The following is a 21,345-nucleotide window of genomic DNA, read 5'->3' as shown; positions in this document are numbered from 1 at the left end:
GGATGTATACTATTTAAATGCTGCAGGGGTCCTAAGAGGCTGGAAGCTGTTCCAAAGCCACACTCAAGTCCTAAGGACTAGAGCACAGCTTTGGTGCAGCTTCTGGCCTCATAAGATGTTTGTGTCATTTTAACAACATACCTCCAAAGTGACCTGAAGCAGCTTTATTTTGGCCTGTCTGTTCGGGCCCGGGATTTTCTTTTGTGACATTATTTCTTCCTTGCTCTCAAAATATTCATTCATATTTGTCTGTTGGTCACTGGACATTTCAGTGACTTTATAGTGAGATCTAAGTGCTCATGCAAGCTTATTTCTATGAAATATAAGCATATCATGAAAATAAATCAGTAAGTGAATTATATCTATGTATGTGAGTTGGAATTTGGTAGCAACCAAGCAGGATAATTCAATTTCCTCAGCTTCAGAGAGAGAGAGTGGGGAGGATACCGGGTTTTCCTCTTTGCTGCCACAGATCACTTTAACACCTTTGCAGGCAGGTATGCTCTCCCAATGTTTTGCCTCTGGGACAAGTTTTATAGTGAAAAGTCTGGAAAGAGACAACTTGTGAGCTTTGCCATCTTTTTCCTCTGATGCCTGTGGAACAGAAGGAATTTTTAAATACATAGCAGTGTTAGTCTGTTCAGCATAACAAAAAAGGGAGAAGCGAGTCTTGTGGTAATAATAAGACTAACAGATTTAATTTTTACTAAATTATAATAACACATTTAAAACACAAGAAGCCATTTGTTCTGTTTAGTGAGCTCTCATTCTCCATGTCGTGACAGGCCTAGGGTTTTCCAGGGACAATAGAACAGCATGTTAGCTCCTCTCGATGGTTATAATTCTAAAGCAGATAAATTAATTAGAATTGCCTCTTGACTGAGAATTTCAGGGTTCTGCTCCTGGCATTGTGGTTCAAAATCTGTGAATAAAACCCAGTCATTAAAATAAAAATCCAGTCTTTTGAAATAGTGTTCGATCTTATGCCTAAAAAACTCTGACACCTATACCACAGTAGGACTTGATTCTTCTTTCTGGCAGTGTTATTATATTAAATGAAATTTAATATAATTTATATATGTGTGTATGTGTGTGTTGTATAAAACAAACATACATAAATAACTACAAAATTACAAACCCAACTAAACAACAACAACAACAAAAACCCGACAATGCATACATTGTTGACTTCCCATTCCCTAATTGATGGATATATTTACTTTACATCCTTCAGTAGATTAATGTAAACCTTTAGGTAATTTAACTCTCTGCCTGGCATGGCCAATATTGGTAGTTTCCATTTTCCTGGATGTCTCATTCTTGACAGTCTGGAATGGCCCTAGAATAAGTAACCGATGTCTCATTCCTTATATTCCTTGGAATATTATGCTTTGTTTTTGCCTTCACAGAACTATAGACCATTCTCTCTCTCTCTCTCTGCTTGTCTGTGCTCACATGTGTGTGTGTGTGTGTGTGTGTGGTGGATATAGATAGAGGTGGATGTAATTAGAGGTACTTTTGCTATAGTTGAGTTCTAGAAAATCTCTGCAATTTATGTGGCCTGTTTCTCTGTTTGTCTGGACCATGCCTGTGTGTATCTGAAAGAAGAGTTGAATGTTGTATGAAGAATCAGGTTTTAGAAAGACTGAATTCCAAATAATGGTTACAATTTTTCTTTCCAGCATTGGGGTCTGCAGGAAAAGGAAGCCGACCAGTAGATGTTGGGACAGACTATAAACCACCCATGGGTGGTAAGTAAAGTCTTCATTTCTTCTGGCAGCTGAGGTGATGGGAAAAACTTGGTTAATGTTTCTCAAGAAAAGCTGGTGTATTTTTACAGCCAGGCATGGGAGGCATACTTATAAAGAGAAATAGCCCTTTGAAATTCCTGTTGGTTTATGATGCCTTCATATATGGGATGGATTTGTGTATTACAGGAGTTAATCACCAATGATGTCTGTATTGGTTTCTTGTGAGTTTTTCGGGCTATGTGGCCATGTTCCGGACGTTTCGCCAGCATCCGTGGCTGGCATCTTGATGCCAGCCATGGATGCTGGCAAAACATCCGGAAGAAAATTTTCTAGAACATGGCCACATAGCCCGAAAAAACCACAAGAAACCATGGATGCCATCCATGAAAACCTTCGACTTCACGATGTCTGTATTCTTTTAGGAAGTAACAGCCCCCATGGAAGTCCTTCTCCTCTGGAGTACAATATACTTCTGGTCATTATAGTGTCTGTGGGAGTAATCACCATTGTGATAGTAGTGATTGTTGCTGTTTTCTGCACTCGGCGTACCACTTCTCACCAGAAGAAGTAAGATATTTCCGCAGCTTGCTTGTTTTTCCTCTTTTGGGGTGGAATTTTTAATTACTGCTTAAAATATCTGGTTTGATTTAATATGGTAAAAAAACCTCTTCATATTATATTCATGAACACATGATTTCTGATAACATAAACAAGGAAACTTTCTACTGTTGTTATATGATGCTGGAAAAGAAAGGGGTTAGCTGGTAGTTCTTATTTGTGCAACACAACATATACAGTGTGGTAGAGTTTGTGTACATAGAATAAAGGTGTTTACATAGTCTGATGGAGTAAACTACTTGAAGGAAAAACAGTGACTTTATCTGCCTGTGAAAGTGTATTTGGGTTTTTTTCCTGTTGTTTTCAAAGGAAGCGAGCTGCTTGCAAATCTGTAAATGGGTCTCACAAATACAAAGGGAATTCCAAGGATGTCAAACCCCCTGATCTTTGGATTCATCATGAGAGGCTAGAACTGAAACCCATTGATAAATCCCCAGATCCCAATCCAATTATGACTGACACCCCAATCCCACGAAATTCCCAAGATATCACACCAGTTGACAACTCCATGGACAGCAATATTCATCAAAGACGGAACTCATACAGAGGTGAGGTGACATTCATGCTAAATTTTAGTCTCATCATTTTTATACCTTCTTTGAGAATTATATATGTCAGTGAGAAAATATAACCCATTGTCATTAATGTACAAAATAGCATGATTGCCAGTAACCGTATTTGCACCAGATGAAAGTCAATTCAGAAAACCTGTTTTGGCTTTGGAAAATTTAGACAACAAACTCTCCCATTAGTCTTTTTAAAAGCAATTTCTGAAGTTGGAAGCTAAAATATTATTATGTATAAACTTCTGTCTGCTGATAGAGGTATATAAGGACAGAAAAATGCTTTATTTAACGTTTTTTATTTTTCTCTAGGACATGAGTCAGAAGATAGCATGTCCACACTTGCAGGAAGGAGGGGAATGAGACCAAAAATGATGATGCCATTTGATTCTCAACCGCCTCAGCGTAGGTTTATTACTACCAACGCAATTAGTTGAAATGCTATCCTATTGCATAGTGTGAGGAATGTACTCTAAATCTTGCTTCTTCCTGAAATGTATTTAATGCTAGGGGAAAAAATACCAGTTATCTTCTTATTCTAAAAACACTGATTAAGGTTTTTAGAGTTTCCAGAGGACTGATAGTGTTTCCATGCCCAGGTGATTTCTGATGTCAGATTGATAGGAGTGCTATGTAGCATTTTTAAAATGGCATGGAAGAGCAGTACACCAACATTGGGTTTATCCTTATGTGCCAACAGCAGGAGTGATTACTCTTTTTAGTTATTTATTTATTTACTTATTTATTTTCTACCTTTTCCCCAGCACTGAGACTTCAGATAGCTTACAGAACTTTTAAAAGACATGGATAAAACTCATATTACTAGAAACATATGAAAGGTTTAAATGTAATTAGAAGTATCAGAATTAAAATGGTTTAAAAACATATCCATTAAAAATATGGACAGTGTAACAAATTGTTAAAAGCCCTTTTCCTGTAGACGATTGCCAAATGTCATTTTTAAAAAGCAAGCAAACAAAATATCATCAGGCAGCAGAAGGACACCATGGGGAGCACAGGTATAGCCTTTTTAGGAAGGAGATTTGAAAGTCTGGGAGCAGCTGCTCAGAAAGCCTTCTCTTATTATTCCACCAGATGCACATTTGAGGCTGGTGGGAGATAGGTCCTCCCTACACATCTCAAAACTGGGCAGATTCATAAGGGAGAATATATTCCTTCAGATATCCTGGACCCAACCTGTCTTATCTCCTGCAGCTGTCATATTGTAATTTCATGCTAATCAGCAACACATCTACCCATTAAAAAAATAATTTCCATAGGACAAGTCACTTTGGCATAATAAAACATTATTTTGTTTTTCATAATACCATTACAAATAGTTAACATGGAAAGCCAAATTAAATGATAGATAACAACATTTTCCTACAGTAACAGCAAAAAATAAATAAATACTATCATGTTGCAGTTCCCATTTTTAATTGCATTATTGCCTGAGCCAGTTCTGTAGTGGACTGATCACAACCTGACTATAGTTGGTTAACCACACATGTTTTGTGACTTCCTGACATAAAACCAATGTTCATTAATAGTAAACGTCAATGAGGAAGACTCATCCTCTGTTATTTAGATGGTGTTTAAATGTTCTGATCGGAATTCAGTCACTTCCAAAAAGGTATATGCATTGCTCGTTGTGATTAGTTGAGATACCATAATTCAGTAATTTTTACTTCACATAATTGTAATAGAAAAACATGTTAGCTCCTCCAAATCGAGTTCTAGAGAAGTTCATTTTTGTTAGAAGGTCAGAAGAGCAGTGAGGTACATAAATAAAAAATATACCGAAACAAGAAAGGTTAGAAGACAAGACAGACAGAGAAAAGCAAGAGGACCTTCTCTGTGATTTGATGATTCGGTGACAGTGTAAGCCAGTGCTACTCAATGGAGTAGTCCCTGGAAGGGGGCCAGCCCTCAAGCCATTGGTTGCTAGTGCCTGGATGCTTTCTAGGAAAGAGAGACAGAATTATAGTCAGTTTGCACAGATATGATGCTGGTTCCTGACATTTTTCAGGGGGAACCCTGCCTCATCCCCCACACAAATAACTGGAGAAATACTGGTGTAAGTAATATGGGGGGGGGGGGGCATAGATGGAAAGAAGAAAACGACCAGGGTTTTAAAAAATAATTGAGAATAAATGGATTACTAGCAAAATTAAGTTATATTCATCTTACAAGCTATTTGAGAAGGCTAGGAAGTTGTGAAAAACCTAATTCGTTATTCACTCATAATATATTGGAGTATTTTGCTGCAACACAATTATGCCACAGGGATTGAGGGATAAATAATATATTTCATATTTACATCCAACCAATAAGCATATGTTAAAATATTTTCATAATTCAACATATTTGTTACTGTTGCTTTCTTCTCAACCTTGCTGTGTGTAGCATTCAGTTTTAAAACATCAGGTTTCCTTACACCGTGGTGTTCTATTCTGTTAGTCTATTTGACTTTCTTGCATTGTTCTGGTTTTTTTAGTACTTCCGGACTTCTGGACTTATGCAGGCATAGTATTTAAGTCATGCTTGTCATATTTATCCATTCAGCCTGAATAAGCAGGGCCCAAAACAAAGTGTTTCTGCATATCCTTCCTCTCCTTGTCTCTCTCTCTCTCTCTCTCTCTCTGTGTGTGTGTGTGTGTGTGTGTGTGTGCGTGTGTGTGTGTGTGTATGTGTATGGGGGATTGTTATCTGAGAAAGCAGAAAAAAACAAAAGAGCAGCCTCAAAAACAAGAGTCTCTGTTTTATGTTAGGCCTTACTTCATGCATCAAACAAAGTTTCCTGGGGTGTATCCAGACTAAAAGTGCAAATAAGCTGGGTCCAGATTATAGAGCATGAAGCTTCTGCGTGCACTTGACTGCTGTGTGTGACCTAGGAGACAATTGTCCAAGCAGACAATTTAAGTAGATAGACCTTTGCTGCAACTTGAGAAGTACGGGAGATGTTTGACTGTTGTCCAAACTAGCTTCACTCTTACCTCAAAAGTGGATGGTGTTCCCATGAGCTGTTCCAAGCTCAACAGAGCTACCAGCCTATGAAGTACAGGGTGAACTACACTGTGAAACTATTGAATGGTACTCTCAGTATATCCTGAATCATGAGTATAAAAAGTATTGGATAAAACTGCAGCATTGTTGTAAGGTACTTTCTCAACTTTATCCCAATTTTCAGTAGGGTTCAGTATCTCTAGATAACATTGCAGGACTGTTGTTAACCCCTCAGAACCATATCTGCAATACTGTACTCAGTGTGAATACTTGCCCCATCGCAAACTCCTTCACTTTCTTGTTAGTGTTATAGGCCATGCCCTCCTCTTCACTGGGACCTTGCAGTGAGACAGCTGATCGTTTGTACTTCTGAAAATCTTGCAGTTTCCTCAAGCTCACTAATACCTCTCTCTCGTGCCTGGATAGTTCCATTTTTACTACCTATGGATTTGTACTTGAAATTAATTCATTATTAATTGAGTTGTCTCTATATCATTATTAAATGTTGCTGGCAAATGATGTGAAACTATGATACAAATGGGAGCCCAGGTCTGAACTGAGCAAACTTTGGTGAAATCCACTTCTTTACTTGCCAGATGACAAACATTTCTTGTTTTGCTATCCCTGCCCTGTGATGGCAGGCTTAGTTCTCAAAGTCTAAAAAAGCTTTCATTGTCCTTTTGAGATGTGAACCAGAATTAAGTTTGTGAACCAAGATTAATCATTATATCTGTGCTTGGCCTCTTTCATAAATTATCACTCTGTTCTTAGTCCCTTTGGTTTCTGTCATTTTTTGCAATACTGTTTCTTGTCATAGCTGTGTTTATTGTTATACTACCTGGAAAGTATCCCCTTCATTTTTCATTTATTCCTACTGCTTTACCAATTTTTTTATAGAGAGTCATAACTGAGCAGAATACAAGATTCTATGCTGTCAGTTTAAGAGCTGATAGTTGATTTTCCTCTTCTTCTTTTTTTAGATCAGGTGTGTGTGTGAGTGCAGAGTTCCTTGTGAGCTGAAATTTCCGTTAGTTCTCATTACGTAGGAACTTCATTTTATTTCTGATGTTCTGGAATAATTCCTATCATTTGAGTTCATATTCAAGTTCCACATCCTCATTTCAGGACAGTATGTAGAAACTATGTGAGAACCTAGCCCTCTTCCCCCAAAGAAATCGGGTGTTAAACATGAGGCCGGAGCCTGAGGTTCTTGCTTCCTAGGTTTTATAACTTCGTTGTGCCAGTATCCTGACACTGTGCTTGTTTTTAATAAACTGTCTCTGTGTGGTAAAATGGGCAGGGGTGCACTTCAGCATGCATGCAAATTGGTCTGTGTGTTAAGTATTTTTTTTTCTGTCTTATATTCATTCACAGCTGTGATTAGTGCTCATCCCATCCATTCCCTTGATAACCCCCACCATCATTTCCACTCCGGCAGCCTCGCTTCTCCAACCTGCAGCTATCTTCATCATCAGGCAAACCCATGGCCAGTTGGCACATCCGTGTCCCATTCAGACAGGGCTAATTCCACAGGTGAGAGGAATGACCTGGAGTACACTTCCTTGGAAGGCAGTCATTTCAAAAGTGTTGTGAAGACCAGGACTTCCATGACAGACTCAGATCCCACTTTTCTATTTGTGTGTGGGGAGGGCTAAGTTATTAGGGATGTCCAGTGATTTACTTAGGATGCTATCCTGAGTTAGGAAATAAGTTCTACTAAATTATGGGGCTTATTTTCAAGTATGCATGCATAGGACTGAGCCATTGTGATCCTTTCACTTTTGCAATGGCTGTTATAAATGTGTTTGATTGTTTGCTTAAATATTGCAACACTTTTATTTATTTTTAAGTCCTAGTTACATGTGTACTTGTGTCAACTACTTCAGCACCTTAAGCTTTGAAGGTAGGGGTGATCATTTCAGTTTGGGTGAAGAGGCTTGCAAAGCACAAGGAAATCAGATACTCTTCAGATTCCCAGGGATAGATTTATAAATGAATAATGCCTCTTTCATATTTAGAAGCAACTCAGTCAATCATACACTGCATCTGCTCTACAAAAGAAAGGATAACAATGCCCACTTTAATAGCATGTTTTATGATTCATACATACTAAAGGCCTGTCTGTTTTCCCTATATAATCTGCAGATGGTGTTTAATCAAGCACAGTTTGATTATTATTATAGTGCTGATAACTTGTATTTAAACAGCAGGAGAGTAGAAGAGTGAGAATTTTCTGTTTAAGAACCCAGATTTAGTTTGCCTTTTTCAAGCTTGTGTATTTACTCTTGATAGCTGCTTTTCAAGCAGCCCATCCAACACTTAAGAGCTTAAGGCAACATAATATATGTATATACTGTCATCACTTGCTGTTGGTGCTCTGAGAAATAACTTGAGAATATATAAAGAAACTTTCTACAGCAAAATAAATGTCAGGGCCCCTGTCTGCATTTTACTCTCCATTTTGAATTGTAAATACATTATTACTGTAGACATTATTATTAAAACATTATTACTGTAAAGAATATTGAACCAAAATGCTGCTGTTACCAATGGCTGGATTTTCAAGACACACCAACTCTCGGATCTCTATATTGCTAAAATGATTATAACCAGCATAATAAGTCAAGTGAATGGCTGCATTGCAGTGAAACCCATGTGCATGCAAAGCTGAGGTCTGGGTGAGCTTCTCTGAAGCTCTGGTATAGCAACAAAGCAATATTCTCATATATTTCTGTAGTATTTGCACTTTTTTTTTAGCAATATTAGGTATTTTAATGACAGAGTTTTATTTGATCCAGGAAATGGTGGTGATCTAAATTCTTTCATTGTAGATTTGCATAATTTATTGTCTTTCTTATTTATTCAGGCCGTGAAGAGTGGCATTGTGATGCAGATAATATTAATCTCTTGTTTCACTAGAGAACTAATTGTATTTTTTAGCAACACTGAGTTAAAAGTAAACTCCTCATGTATGTTTCCTAATGTACATTAGTAACAGGGAAGCTGAAAGGATTACAGTAACTGTACTTAAGATGAATAGGATAAAACTACTTAAAAGGCATCCAGTTTATTTTTAAAAAACAACCTCAAGTTCAATATATTTGGAAGAAGCAGATTTAAAGGTACATTTTAGATACTGCAGTAAATCAGTTTGCATCTTGATTCATTGACTGTACTTTTGTAATAGTCAGGCCATTCCAGAAAGAGTCAGTAGCCCTTTTACAAAGGATTATGGCCTTAATAACAAAATAGAAGAACTTACCACCACTATAGGATATTATTCAAATATGAATTAGATTAGCTGAGTCCTTGGGTGACTTGTTTAGGAAAGTATTTATAACTTACTGCTGAGGTGGCTGTTACCTAATTGCAATGAAGATATCTGTAAAAATGCTTGAGCATTCTGGTTTCATGCTAGCAGGAATAGCTAGGACTATTTTGTTGAAATAAAACAGAATGTTCATCTTCTTTCCTAACCCAGAATCTGTTCGGAATACACCTAGCACAGATACCATGCCAGCGTCTTCCTCTCAGACGTGTTGTGCTGAGCATCAGGAGCCAGAAAGTACTACAGGATCTTATCTGCCTGGTAGTCAGGAAGAGGAGACAGGCCAAAATCTCCCTACTGCCCATGTTCGTCCTTCTCATCCTTTGAAGAGCTTTGCTGTGCCAGCAGTACCACCCACTGGGGCAACCTTTGACCCTGCCTTGCCAAGCACACCTTTATTATCCCAGCAGGGTGAGTTCCAAGGAGTTCATAGTTAGGAAGCATGAGCCATGAATGTAGATAATAGTTTGAGGGGCTCTGAAAAAAGAGGGAGATATGGACAACAGATAAGCTGCTTCTGGAAGCATTTCACAAGTGTAATAATATCACAGCTATGGCTTAAAAGAGTTGGACAACCTGTACTAAAGCCATGTGCTGCCCCTGGCCCATTTTCTAAGGTCTTTGCCAGTGATAAATTCAGAACTTTGGCAAGAGCAATCCATACCTCTCCTAGCAGTCCACCAATAGGGAGGAGAAGGCAGGGAGTCACAGTAAGAGAAACAGAAAAGGGAAGAGTAAAGGGTGATGGTAGAAAGAGAAGAATTAGGATCTAACCCTATGCTGGCATGTAGACCTCAACAGATAACTTTAGAGGCATGCCTCAAAATTATTAATATGCCTGCATAGGCTTCCAGTCAGTGTGTGGTTCCAATGCTATTTTAACCTTTTAAACCCTTAAATCAGTTTTTCAGTGAGGGTTCCCTGTAACCCTAGGGTTCCACAAGAGGTTGTGTGTGTGTGTGGGGAGGTGTATACAAGAGATTGTGAATAAAAAAATCAAACCTTTTTTAAAAGCTCTAAATATAATCGGTTTTATCCAGGTGATCCCTGAAACCTGTAAATTATTTCAAGGATTCCCCCAGGGTAAAAAAAATGTGGGTGAAGGTTGCCTTAAATGGTTGGAGACCAAGTTACTTACCCAAGCCATAGGAACTTCAGAGATACAGCCCTTGGTGTCTCAACCAGAAGAGATGAGGCTATCAACCACTATTTGGCTGTTTTGCATAGACAGGATCAAGACTGAGATATTGGTGAAATCTGACTCTTTCCTTACTATAACTTAATGGCAACAAATCAGGCAGAAAATAAACAGCAACCTGACTAAGCTTAGTTGCATAAGTTATTAATTCAGATGACTAAACTTGATCATAATTTATGTTAAGCTTCTAGCCATCCAGTTCATTCAGTGAAGACTGCATCAATTGGCACTCTGGGGAGAACTCGGCCTCCTATGCCAGTTGTAGTCCCAAGTGCTCCTGAAGTTCAGGAAACTACAAGGATGCTCGAAGACACAGAAAGTGTAAGTATACTTATAGACGACAGCCTCATGTTACTGCATCACATTTAAAGCTTTGACTGTTACTTAGAGTGACATTAAACATAGTTCAAACTGAACATATTTTTGAGAATTAAAATATGTTAGTGGTGCAATTGTTTTTCAGTTGTGACGTATCCTTTAAAGAAATAGCAGCAGCAGCAGCAGCAGTGTCTTCTTAGTTTTCTGTAGCAATTCAATAGTGTTTTTTTTAAAGATAAAATCGGCACTCTGGTTCTATCAACAATTTTTCATTTATGCTTTTTTGAAAGCTGTTATTTCTTCTAGAATAGGAATTGTGGTAAAACCATGGCTTGATTACAGAGCATCTGTTTTCAATAAATAAGGATCCAGATTCAGTCCTCTCACATACTTACTTAAAAGGATTTGAAGCAGAGCCTAGGAAGTCTTTGACAACCTTCTAAAGTCCTTGCTAGTCAAAGTCTATTGTTGTAGATTAGATGGACAAAGTTTAATGCACTGTCAATATATTGCACTCTAGCCTATTCCATATAATCAGTTGAATGTGCAAGTTGTTTTTTCTTCTAAAGCCATTGTATTGTTGGTGATAAGTTGACCACATCCCCAATAGCTGCATGTTAAAACAGAAGAGTTGACATCATTCACACCTTGGTTGGAGCTAAAAATGAAATATGATACTACCTGTGATATATCTTAATAGCTCATAGAGTCTGGCTAGAGAATACTTCATTGGTATGCTTAGAGAGCCTAAGTTTTATTTTGAGAAACCACAGTAGATTGCGGGCCCTCATATAAAACTGGCAACAAACTGGGAGGAGGTAGACAAGTTAATTATTCTGATTTCTAAATCTCTGCTTCAGTATTTTTTTTCAAGAGCAGTATTATTCACAATACTAGTCTGAAGCATTCAAATATTTGAAAGTCCTTTACCAGATGAGAAAAAAATTATATTAATATGTCATCTTCCATGGTTATAAAAATGATATGTAACTGCTGCTAATACTGTCAAAATACTTAAAGTAGATGTTCAACAACCATCTAGCTTATGATCACTTTCCTTGGGTATCTTCCAAGGAACATACTTTAACATTCCTTTAACATTCATACTGAGAAACACATTCTCATAGAGTTTTTCAGCAAGATTTGGTAGGCATTTGGAATATGCCAAAATCATTATCTATTAGGTGTTGACCTGGGTATAAAAAAGTTGATTATTTTTTTTCTCTTTCCTCTCTTCTTGTGCTCCCCCACCTATCATCACATTTTGTCTTGTTAATTCACCATTTACTGTTTGTCTGGGGTTTGTTTACATGCCGGATGCTGCTCTTACTTGCATATTTCTTATTTCATTGCTTTAGCAAAATGAAAATGGAATGGGGACATCTACGTTTTTGTAGTAACACAATCCATCTAATAATTGTGGCTTTGCTACCATGACCAATATCAGAATTATTGGACATGGTTCCTTCCCCCCCTTCCCTCCTGAAACAATGCAGCTCATCTTGTCCAGTAACCCTGTTAAATCTCCTGCAGAATTATGAACCGGATGAGCTGACCAAAGAGATGGCCCACCTGGAAGGACTAATGAAGGACCTTAATGCAATCACAACAGCATGACAGCCTTCCCCAAGAAATGACTCCAGAGCCTGTTTCACAGGTCTTGGGACTTAGCCTTGGAGCACAAGGAAATGTACAAAGACTAGGGGACAGCACAAGAAGGACATGCAACCAGCTACAGTGCCAATGCTGGTTAACTAAGCGACTTTTCTGTTCATTGCCCTAAAATGAACCTATTGGAAAGTTGGATTCTACGTCTTGCTGAGATGACATAAACAAGAGATGAGGGCGATGCATCAGTCTGATGAGATCCAGCATCCAGACAAAGAAGTGGGCTTAACGTTAATTTGAGTCAGGTTTTGTCTCAGTGCTGTGACCTGCCCTGATTTTTCAGTGTTGGACATTTGCATTTATGTACAATTTTGTTTGTGTGTTTTTATTTTATTGTATTTTTTTATTAAAACATGTAATCAGATAAAAAAAAACCAATTTGTGTTGTTTCCCACAGCCTAAACGGATGTTTGACTGCTTGTTCTATTGTGTACGGGAATTCATTGCCAGTGTGGGTTGTTCCGTTTTTTGTTTGGGTTTTATTTTAGTGTGTGTATAGTTACATCACTTTCCGGCAGTTAATCCATGGCCTTGGGGATGCTGCATTGCTATTTGTAAGCTTTTTTATTTTTATATTATAATTATTAAAAGCCTGACTAGATTCTCTCTCATCACTGTGAGATCAGCTATCTGGATTGAAATGTTACACGGAGAAATATTTTGGTTTTTATGCGTTTTCAATATGGGGTGGGGTCAGGGATGGGGCCAGGAAACTACAGAATGGTATGATGTTTCATTGTTTCCCTGGAACGATGCAGCACCAATGTATTCATATGAGTAGTCTTAACCATCCCCTAGAATGTGCCCAGGTGGGGAAAATGTAATACAGTGGGCCCTTGGTATCTGCTGGACTTTGGTTCCAGGATGCCTCTTGGATACCAAAATCCATGGATGCTCATCATGTACAATGGGATAGTTAAAATGGTGCCCCGTATATAAAATGGCAAAATAAAGCTTTGCTTTTTGGAATTTATATCGTTTTAAAATAGTTGCAAACCATGGATGCTTGAATCCGTGGATTAAAAAAATCCATGGATATGGAGGGCTGACTGTAATTCAAGACAGTAAATTAAACAGATCCCTTATCCAAGTGACTGAAAAAGTACCACATAAATATCCACTGACTACCCCTGTAATCACCCAATTTGTGCATTACCTGTTCTTATGAGCATAAGGTAGAAGACAGATGAAATTGCTCATGTGGACAAAACAACAACACAGAAAGTATTGTTTCAACCAATTTAAACTCATGAAACAGATCACAGACTGGGTGAATGCCTCTTTTCCCACCATCTGCTTTGTGAGCTAGTCATTCAGTGTGTCTGGTTACTAAATCACAGAGTGAATTTCCTTTAGAAATACTCTCCTGTTGTAATGTAGGGTCCTATAGGATCAGATACCACAGTGTGTCTTAGCAGCAGAGCTTTCTTTTGTTTTAAAGGTTTCACATATTTAAAAAATATGCCTCCTAACATTGTTTTTTTTCTAGATCTTTTAATCTGTAGTGGTCAATCATAGCTGGAGGATGGGTCACCTTTCTCTTTTAACTATCCACCATCCCAACAGTTGTCAAAAGTACTTTCAAGTGCTGCACTTCAATCAGAAAAGAATGTCTTTGTAGACTTAGGGCCCGAATAGACAGGCCAAAATAAAGCTGCTTCAGGTCGCTTTGGAGGCATGCTGTTTAAATGATGCATGCATCTTAAGGACTGGAGCACAGCTTTGGTGCAGCTTCTGGCCTCTTAAAACACGTGTATCATTTAAACAGCATACCTCCAAAGTGACCAGAAGCAACTTTATTTTGGCCTGTCTGTTCAGGTCCCTTGTCTAAAAACATAGGAATAAAATGTTTGTGGCTTAAAGGCTGCTCCAGCCAGAGAAAGAGGGGGAAGTGAAAAGGAAATTCCTGATTATCTTATAAACATTTGATTTCCTATTTGTTTTCTGTTTGCTTCTAGTGCCACCTGCTTCTAGTGACTTAGCATGAGAGAGAAGAAATTGTTGTTGTTATTGTTTTAAAGCTTATTTTGAAATTCACATGTAGACATAAAAGGACTGCAGGTTGATAAGAGAAAGACATAAATCTTCGGGTAGTTTTTGGTGGTAATTTATTCTAAGCATTTTTACATATAAAACCTGAGTGCTAGCAGTGGGCTCCAAGGAGGCTAAGATAAAATCAGTGCCAGATGTTATGGAATCTTTTAATTAACCATATAATTAAGCCTGGCTTTGTATATTGTTTGCCAGTTGAGTTTGTAAAACAGCTTCAGCTATTTATTACAAAGCAGTATTGGGGAGAAATGACTGGCAAGAAAGTAGTAATTAGTGAGAATAGAAATGCATAACTCTTCCCCTGCCAGCCTCTTTTTTGTTCCTGCAGTGCCCTTTCCGCCAAGTTGCTTTTGCTCCATAAACAGTTTCATGTCTGCATTTGCTTTCAGCCTAGTGTAAGCAGATGCATTTGGAAGAACTCTTGGAACCAACTATGAAAAACAAGGATTGCTGGCATTTTACTTAAGAGTGCTAAAACTGATCACAGTGTTTTCTAATTATGAAACATTGAGGTATTAATTCATTCTGGATAGCAACTGTAGCATATGTAGAAGAATTCTTATGCTGGATCTGAACAATAAGCCATCTATTTTAAAATATTGTATTAATTTTTACAATGACATGAAAAGTGCCATGAAATTTGAAAGTAGTCCATCTAGCTCAATGTTCTGTCTTCCAAGGGTAACCATCATAATGCCTCAGAGATATTTTCAAGTGTAGCATTAAGGCATTGATTCTGTCTCACCGTAATCCTTAATTCTCACAGATTAATTGAATGTTTGTTTTTGGTTGGGACTGTCAGGGAAAAGCCTATTGTATGAACAAACGTGGGCACCTGGAAAATGGATAGTTAGCAAAATTAAGTGAGGGAGGGGATGTTTCAGCCACTAACCTGGATCCAGTTATGTGTTGTGTGTATATGTGATGGAGTTGTGGGTAGGCTGCATACTTTTGTATGCAAACAGAAGAGGAGGGTGTGCCCCCCTCACACCCTCCTCATAAATGAGGAACATCTCCCAGTTGAAGCAGCAGTGAGTTTTTAATAGGATACTTAAAAACCTGTACTGTGCACAGAATAGTTGCGATTCAGTTCTCTGGAGCTGGGCTTTAGGGGTAACCCAGGGCCCTGTACAAGCAGGGCAAGTGAGTATAGCTGCCTTGAGCACCATTCAGTGGAAGGACATGAACAAATAAACATTTTAAAATTGGCTTTTTATTCTTGGGACAGGAACTGTTCTGCATGACTGTTTTTCCATTGTACAAAGTTCTCACAGCAAAGGATAGCAATGCTTTCCTATCTGTAGTACTTTCCCATCACATCCACTGACTTCCATTGGTGCACACACACTATTCCTCAGATGTGTACATTTCTCTCTTACCTATACCCAAAGATATGCCATCATGTGTACTCAGTATTTTTCCCCCACTGGTGGATTTTTTGTGAATATATTGCTACTTATGTAGAACACCATGAATGTCAATATTGCCATGAATCTGGGAATGGGGGCAGGGGATATTTTTAATAATAAAACAACTGTTCAAAGTTGGTTTTTTAAGGTTAAATCAAAAAAGACATTTATTCAAGTCAGTGTACTATATGTATTGCACTTTTTCACATTTTAACACTGTTTTTTACATATCTTGTGATTTAAATTTGGAACATTGTGTATCTTGTAGTGTCATAGCTAAACTGCTACATGGCAGCTTTCTCCAGCTGAATATGGAGAAGCGCGGGCGGGGGGCTCTGTATATTGTTTTACAGTTCTGATGTAGGAGAGTTCTGAGGACTGCTGTAAACTTGTAACTTTCTGTACATTTTTTTCTGTAGTATTTGCTGTATACTCTACAAATTTTTAATACTGTCATGTTTATTATTTGGTATTGGATATCCAATACACTTTTTTAATCTAACCAACTTCTGGTTTTGTCTAGAGAGTTTTCTTTTCAATCCTTTGCTCCTGATTTTATCAATGACCATCAACGAGTTTGAGAACATCTGACCGTTGGTTTAGTTCTGGGAACAGGAAAGAAATGGGCATAAGACCTTTTAAATATAAAGTATTATGACTGGTTTTTGAAGAGATAGGTAGAAATATGACCTGTTTGATCTCTGGACCACAAATGAAATTTACCAAGGTATGTGAATTCCCAGGTTGGTACCTTCACTAAGCCAATTGAAATGAACATTGCTGAGATGAACATTTTATGATAGGGCCATATATCTGAAAAATAGATTATAATTTATTTGCTTTATTTCTTTAAAGCATTTATATCTGGTCTCTCAAGATGGTCTGCAATAACTGAACCAACTAAACAATAACATGCAAACAAATAGCTTTTTTCAGTATGTAAATTTTAATAAGTAAAGAGCAGCCTGTTAATTGATTTAGGTATTTTCTCAAGAGAGTAAAATTGTAACTTTGCATCTGTAAGTCAAAAAAAGTTTGTCTGCAATAGGTATTTCTGGGAAAGATACATTTCACAACGAGAGCATTGTCTCTGAAAGCCCTTTTCTTGCATTGCCAGCCACTTGGCCTTTGGGAGTGGGACCACCCAGAAGAAGGCCTCAGGAGATAATCTTAGAGGATCAAGCAGGTTTGTATGGGGAAAAGATGAGATTTCCTGATTGCAAGTTCTTTAGGACCCTGTTGTTTAAAACCACCACTTTGAATTACAGTTGGAAACTAGAAACCAGCAAAGGACTTTTAAAGCTGACAAACTATGCTCACCCCAGTGGATAAACACTGCAAACGTCTTGACATATCTTTGCATTCACACCTGACTATACAAAAGCACTTCATCATCACTTTGTTCAGTGCCACCTAATTGGCTGTGGAATGTTCCCTTTTTGAAGGGTGAAATTGTAGTAATCTAGAATCAGAAACAGTGATACCATACCTGGAATCTAGTAGTTTAGAGTAAAACAGACCAAATTTTAAAGAAACTTTAAACGAGATTTTAAAGAGCAATGTATCCTAGGACATGGTTTATTTTCTGTGCAGTCCTTCAAATTATTTTCTGTGATGTCCTTAAAATTACTTTAACCCCTCCCCTCCAAAACTTGGTATGCTTGCTACTGCTATTAAAGTAATAACATGCTTTGATATGAAAATGTATCACTTTGTTCCTTAGTTATGTGATTGTAGAGTTGACCATGTCTTTAAAATCATTACTGAAGTGATCTTCCATTAGGAATATTGGCCCTACACAGTGCAGGGAACGTGTCATTTCATGAGTTTGAGGTGGCACCTACAGATGAGTAAATGTGTTCTTTTCCAGTATGTGTTACTTTTGCACTTGTTTGCCCATATTTTAGTTCTGTTTTTCTGTTTATTTGGGGGGGGGGGTATAGCAGGATCTTTTCAAAAACCACATTTAAATGTAAATGCTATGATTAAATTCAAAAAGTGAATTTTCTGGACTATTAACTCTCAGAATTCTCACCCGAAACAGCCATTGGTCATACTGGCAGGAAGATTCAGATGCACCATCCTAGCAGCGACTGTATTGTAGGAGCCAGAAGTGCAAAATCGTATGAGCTGCATTCTCATCTGCTCATTAGTCTAACATGCATGAGCCATGTTATTTTGTGCAACAATCTGTAAAGACTGAATTCCACATATGTCCCGGGATGCATGACCCCCCACCCACCCACCCCCATAATAGTGGCATGGCAAACTGGACAGGAATTATCTTCCTTCTGGTCCACCCAAAACACCTACCCAAGTTTGATGGATGATACCTGTATAGGGGATAATGCAATTCTTGGTGTCAGGTCCAGGCCTCAGACACAGTGTCACAAGCCAAAGATCCAGCTTTTCATATACAAGCGTCTGCTCAAGCAGAGAACCTATCATTCCACAAGAGCACTGTGTCTTGTCACTCTAGGCATAGCCTTCTCTGAAAGTAATAATTTTGACAGTTGGATTAAGATGTGTGCCTTTTCTAGATTTAAAGTGTTATTATTAGACATTTCTATATACTACTTAAAGTCTCTCTTCAGCCACTGCCTGCAAAATTCTTTTGTGAGCTGCTGTCTCTGAGGAGTGTCCAACAATGACCTAGGAAAATAGCAGGCAACACATGGGTAAGTTTAGTTTTTGTCTTTTCTCTTTTCTGACTAGGCCTTTATGTAATAGTATTTATTCAAACATTCCAGCTGCTGTATTTGAAGCCCAAGCTTTGAGAAGTTACTTTGGACAAATACAAATCCCAGAACATTGGTTATGCTGACTGGAGAAATCAAAGTAATGTTTTCAAATTTTGAATTATGGTGCTCCAGTTCTTTTCTGATGCAGGAAGTAATTAACTTTGCTTAACATATTAGGGATCATCTACACTGCACTCTTGACATTCAGTCATATCACCAAGGGTATACAGAAGGCTATACATAAACACTAACACCTGTTAGAAAACATTCCAGGATGTGAACAAAAACCAATGATTTCATTTAAAAGAACCAAAAACATTAGTTATCCATGCTGATGGTAAAAGCTTAAGACAAGCTGCTGAGAATACTGTGATGGGTCTGTCTAAACCAGTAGGACACCATCCATGTGGTCATTGCACATATTGCACCCACACAACTAAAATGACAATTTGTGAATTGTAGTGACCAACAACGATATTCACTATCCCACTTTAGTACATGCAATACTAGTTTTGTGATCTATGCTATTCAATGTACAAGAAACTTTATATGGGGAGGACCACAAGACATTCTATAGCTGATTTCTGGTTTTGTGTAATACAATTTGTAATAATAATAATAATAATAATAATAATAATAATAATTTTTTTAAAAAAGCTATAGAATGGATTCTAAGATTGAAATTCTTGGTGCCTGCAGATTTAAATGAAGATTTGGACTTGCAGTTTTAATAGAGAAAGTATATACAGTGGGCCTTTCTCTTAGGCGGGGGATCCATTCTGGACCCCCCCCACACATAAGGGAAAATCCGCCTATGCTCGTGCCCCATAGGAAACAATGGGGTGCGTGCACACAGTGGCACGGAGGTGTGTGTGCCTCAGGCACACGCACCATTGTTTACATTGTCACGTGGCTTCCGTGTAAGCAGGAAGCTACGTGTAGTGTGCCTGCGTATGGCGCAGGCGCACTGTATTAAAACATATGTAAAGATATGATTGTAATGTGATGATATGAATAGATTGAGCAACAGTCTGGAGAGGTTGCAGCATATGTCCCTATGTCCCATCCCAAGATACATAATAGGTTATGCCTTCCCAAGGTCATCTGGAATATGTATATATACAGAAATGCTGCACTGTCTGTTCCCTTTATCTTTATAGTCCTGTATTTCGGAGACTGTTCACAACTCTGATTTCTTTTGAAGGGTATATATAACTTTGTTTAGAACTATATGGATATTTTTGTATCACAGTTTGATGAGTGGTGTCCTGTCTTTTTTAATATTATATTTTAAGTGTGTTTATATTTGATTTCAGCAAATATAGAAGGCCTAGTGTGGCCAAAATGCTTTGGGCTTTTTAAATGCTGAATAAACAGTTGACCGTCTTAGAGTACACGGAGCTTATCTCCTCTTTGTTTGCTGCTCAGTATATTAGGGAGACAAGACCCCTGTTTGGCTTTTTTAATAACCTATGCAATTAGGATCATGAAGGAGATCAGGAATTCATGTGTTATCTGTGCTCCCTCTGCTGCCTTCATTTCTATCTCTGTCTCATTGGCTCTATACAAATAGCCTCCCCAAGCAATTTAAAACCCAAACACTCTGCATGAATTTTAAAGTTTAATAAATTAATATTTAGATGACGTTGTACACCTTCGGAGTTAAGTATCATTGGTCCATAGATGGAGAATAAATGTTGGAGATATGATTCTCCCTAGAGCAGTGATGGTGAACCCTTTACAGACCGAGTGCCCAAACTCCAACCCAGACCCCACTTATTTATTACAAAGTGACACGTCCTCCGGCTTTCTAGTAAGAAACTCTGGCACACTCTGCTAGGGCGACAGCATATGTGCCCACAGAGAGGGCCCTGAGTGCTACCTCTGGCACGTGTGCCATAGGTTCGTCACTGCTGCCCTAGAGCAAACATACTGTGTTTGTGCTAGCTGTGTCCTAAAAGGTACTTAGATCTTGATAAAATGATGTGATTAGGAAAATCAGCAGATGAGAGGAGTCTTTGTTCAATTTGTATCTCCATCTTCACTGAGATGTTAATTGTGGAGGTTTCTATAGATCCTTTGGGGTGTTTTGTTCTGTTAGTCAAGGATATACTTGCATAGGAGGACAGAGGAAGAACTGAGATGTTCATCATGGAGGTTTCTATGGATCCATTGGTGTTTTTGTTGTTGATATGCAAGGATATAGTTGCATTGGGGGAATAGGGAAGTGATTACTTTTTTATTGACAGAAGCTCATAAGACAATCAGTCATAAGTGGAAGGAAATGACCATTATGACTACCTAACAATATGAGAATAACAGAAATGCAGCTATTCCAGCACTGTTTGAATTGGGGTCCATGCACCAGTGTTGACCCATGAGCTAATGGGCCCAATCTGATGATTTCTCAGGAAACCCTGGTCCCACAGAGTCCAACACCCAAACCACTACATTACACTAGCTCCCTTTCCTTCCCATATACAATCTGTATAAATGCCTGAAGCCCAGAGGTCCTCTGTGAATCTGAGGAAGAGGATGATAATCCACAGAGCTCCTATGAACATAAAACCAGTTCTCTTTAGAGGCATCACAGAATTCTTGTTTTAGTAGTAAGTGTGTAGTTTAATCTTAAACTTATGGGATTCCACCTTTTACAGCTGGTATTGGATTCCTTCATCACCTGCCTCCTTCAC

The 21,345-nt window shown here is 38.1% G+C and overlaps 1 protein-coding gene across 8 annotated transcripts in view; it reads left to right on the top strand.

Annotated features, from left to right (window-relative positions):
* The window catches only part of NEO1 (neogenin 1), a 69,706-nt gene extending 53,298 nt beyond the window's left edge, over nucleotides 1–16,408 (top strand). For 5 of the 8 annotated variants that reach the window (XM_089538703.1, XM_089538702.1, XM_089538701.1 and 2 more), the window contains 8 exons: nucleotides 1,683–1,751; nucleotides 2,174–2,318; nucleotides 2,679–2,917; nucleotides 3,245–3,337; nucleotides 7,313–7,471; nucleotides 9,420–9,677; nucleotides 10,649–10,785; nucleotides 12,316–16,408. In XM_089538703.1, the coding sequence (XP_089394829.1) occupies nucleotides 1,683–1,751; nucleotides 2,174–2,318; nucleotides 2,679–2,917; nucleotides 3,245–3,337; nucleotides 7,313–7,471; nucleotides 9,420–9,677; nucleotides 10,649–10,785; nucleotides 12,316–12,399 (1,184 nt within the window). In that variant the 3' untranslated portion in view covers nucleotides 12,400–16,408. Of the gene's footprint in view, nucleotides 1–1,682; nucleotides 1,752–2,173; nucleotides 2,319–2,678; nucleotides 2,918–3,244; nucleotides 3,338–7,312; nucleotides 7,472–9,419; nucleotides 9,678–10,648; nucleotides 10,786–12,140 lie in introns of all 8 variants that reach the window. The other 3 variants (XM_089538699.1, XM_089538704.1, XM_089538705.1) reach the window with 3 other exon arrangements.
* The last annotated feature ends 4,937 nt before the right edge of the window (nucleotides 16,409–21,345 follow it).

The sequence above is a fragment of the Sceloporus occidentalis genome, unplaced genomic scaffold (genome assembly GCF_023333645.1).
Source record: "Sceloporus occidentalis isolate IW3139 unplaced genomic scaffold, rSceOcc1.0.p SCAF_9, whole genome shotgun sequence".
NCBI lineage: Eukaryota > Metazoa > Chordata > Lepidosauria > Squamata > Phrynosomatidae > Sceloporus > Sceloporus occidentalis.
This window is presented reverse-complemented; position numbering and strand designations above follow the sequence as displayed.